Genomic DNA, 2,920 nt, shown 5'->3' with positions numbered 1-2,920 from the left:
TCCAGTGCCTCCAGCGTCTCCAGTGCTTCCAGTGTCCCCAGCACCTCCAGTGCCTCCAGCGTCTCCAGTGCCTCCAGTGCCCCCAGTCCCCTGTTCCATCGTCCCTGTGAGTCCAGGGACCACCAGGGCTCTGTCAGCTCCGTCCCATGGCCACTGCGGAGCACGGTCACCCCCCAGCCAAGGAGGTGATGGTGGACGTGGGTGCCCAGCCCAAGCCCCCGCGGCCGCACTGGTACGAGCGGCCCTCCAGTGCCTCCAGCGTCTCCAGTGCCTCCAGTGCCCCCAGTCCCCTGTTCCATCGTCCCTGTGAGTCCAGGGACCACCAGGGCTCTGTCAGCTCCGTCCCATGGCCACTGCGGAGCACGGTCACCCCCCAGCCAAGGAGGTGATGGTGGACGTGGGTGCCCAGCCCAAGCCCCCGCGGCCGCACTGGTACGAGCGGCACGTCCAGCTCCGAGCTGCTGGGCACCGCGCTCTTCGTCTTCATCGGCTGCCTCTCGGTGCTGGAGGACGGGGGGAACACGGGGCGGCTGCAGCCCGCCCTGGCCCACGGCCTGGCCCTGGGGCTCAGCATCGCCGTCCTGGGAGACATCAGGTAAGAGGGGTGAACCCCCAGACACCCCCAGGTGCCCCCTCACCAGGGTCCCCACTGCAGCACGGGGAGATTCGTGTCTCCCCGTACACTGGATTTAGGATCTTTCCTGCCCAAATTTCGGTGATGGCAGCAGGATGTCAAGGCTCAGGGATAACGGCGTGGCTGCTTGGGTGGGGGTCATCCAAAACACCTTGGGTTTGGGGAGGGGGTTCCCTTGGCCTTGGGTTGAGGGTTTCCTTGGCCTCGGGTTGCAACGTGTTGGGTTTATCCCCTTTTAATAAAAAATGGTAAAAGCTGAGCCAGAGGAGTTCCTTGGGAAATTTAAACAGTTTCCATTTAAACACACGTCAGAATGAAAAGTTTTGACCCCAGCGTGCAGCTCCCCTGGGTGTTTTCAGGTGAAAAATTTGGATTCCATTTAGAAGTGGCTTCAATTCCTCAAAAGCAGCGTTTAGACAAAACCCGCTTGGTGGAAATGGAGTCGTTTGACGCTAAGGTGTAGATTTATCCTGAAGGGAGGAACAGAAATGGTCCCTGCGGGGTTTCATTCCCTGCTCCCCGGGCTTTCCCTCCCCTCTCACGCCCAAGCTCTGGAGCCCTGAGCAAAGGGACTGATAATTGACCAGCGCCTGATTAGGAGGGGGACGTCACGGGGTGAGGTGCGTGTGGGACTCAGTGACCTGGGGTGCGAGTGCCGATGGAGCTGAGCACCCGAAATGACCCCCCTGGCACCCCCAGCCCTCACGCAGCGAAGCCATGGGGGTCTGTGCTGGAGTGTTTGGGGGTTCCTGAGGGACCCCCTTAGCTCTGCAGCCAGGAGCAGCTGGAGCAGGGAGACGTTTTAGCCTAAAATCAGGTTTGGGAGGTTTGTGTCGAGGGAGGCTGGAGAGGAGCCCGTTTTGGGGTGAAGCCTCACCCGGCTGGGGTCTATTTACAGACAGGACCCCCCTCAGCTCCCAGACCCCCACCCTTCCAGGGGTATTTGCAGCCAAAGCCCCCTCTGGCTGAGACATTTGCCAGCCTAAACACCACAGTTTCATGCTCTCGTATGATGGGTCTTTAATTACAGCTGGAGAAGAAGATGTAATTATAGTTCCTAGACACTCTGACTCATCGGCCTCACCAGCGATTATTATTAGGGCTGATGGGTTATGAAACTTGTTCATTAATGCGTGTCCCGTGGTAATCTGTTTTAATTAGAAGGTATCTAAGTTTGTCTCGCGTGTGGTCGTCGAGATGAATGATTCGGGTCCTGCAAGGGGGCGAGCGCCGGTGGTGCCAGCCCTTCCTGGGGGCGTGGGGGGACCCAAGTGCTGCTGCGTTTGCATTGAGCAGAGGCAGAAACCCCCCCCAAATCCCTCAAAATCCCAGCAGGGTCCAGTGAGGGGGAGGTGGGACGCATGTCCTGCAGTGCTGGGTACCAGCTCTCCTCCCCCCGAGCCAGAAAGCATCTCTTTCTCCATCCCACGGCGAGCACCCAAGCCCCTTGGCGTGCCCCTCATACAGGGGGTGACCCCACACTGATGCCCCTCTCTCCTTCGCAGCGGGGGCCACTTCAACCCGGCGGTGTCCCTGGGCGTCTGGCTGGTGGGGGGGCTCAACATCACCATGCTCATCCCCTACTGGGTGTCCCAGCTCTGCGGAGGGATGATCGGAGCCGGCCTGGCCAAGGTATGGACACACGGGGTCTTGAACCGGGGCTGATGTTGGGGTGCGGGGGGTCCCCTGGCCAGCGGGGGCTCCCCAGGGGCTCAGTGCACCTCTTCTCTGCGTAGCTCAGCACTGGTTTCTGACACAGCGATGTGGCTCGGGGGTTCATGACATGGGCAGGGGGTGCTCCCGTTCCTCCTCCCGGCTCTGTCTGCGGGACCAGGGTAACTCCCCCCTGGTGCTGGCTCGGTCTGATGTGGGGGTGCCTCCTCTGTGCTGATTCCCAACAGCCACTGCTTTCTGCAGGTTTTTCATGGCAAATCTTGACAGAGCACGATGCATGGTACCTGTGCAGCTCCATCCCGCACGGTGTCTGCCTGCATTTCTGCACCGTACGCCTAATTTACGCTTGGTGCTGCCCGTTCCTGGTGTCCACGCGGTCTGTTTGGCCACTGCACGCCCCTCTCCTGGCTCATTATCGCACCTAAGAGCCTTGGCTGATGAGTTTACACTTGCCAGGCGTTCAGGCTGGCTTTCAGGAGGGAAGCGATGAGATTAGCTCCTCTTTACCCCGCGCTACGCCCGCCCACGCCGACCCGGCGGGGAGCACATATGCCCGGTAAAGGTCGCAATATGGCACGGGGACGGCACTGACGGGGCTCGCTCTGCACAGGC

The 2,920-nt window shown here is 60.5% G+C and overlaps 1 protein-coding gene across 1 annotated transcript in view; it reads left to right on the top strand.

Moving 5' to 3' along the window:
- The first annotated feature begins 146 nt into the window (after positions 1-146).
- The window catches only part of AQP8 (aquaporin 8), a 4,491-nt gene continuing 1,717 nt past the window's right edge, over positions 147-2,920 (top strand). Inside the window, 5 exon segments of the mRNA XM_010191062.1 lie at positions 147-306; positions 378-450; positions 452-595; positions 2,140-2,266; positions 2,919-2,920. The exon segment at positions 2,919-2,920 is cut by the window's right edge and continues 210 nt beyond it. Of these exon segments, the coding sequence (XP_010189364.1) occupies positions 147-306; positions 378-450; positions 452-595; positions 2,140-2,266; positions 2,919-2,920 (506 nt within the window).

The sequence above is a fragment of the Mesitornis unicolor genome, unplaced genomic scaffold (assembly GCF_000695765.1).
Source record: "Mesitornis unicolor isolate BGI_N332 unplaced genomic scaffold, ASM69576v1 scaffold28288, whole genome shotgun sequence".
Lineage (NCBI taxonomy): Eukaryota > Metazoa > Chordata > Aves > Mesitornithiformes > Mesitornithidae > Mesitornis > Mesitornis unicolor.
This window is presented reverse-complemented; position numbering and strand designations above follow the sequence as displayed.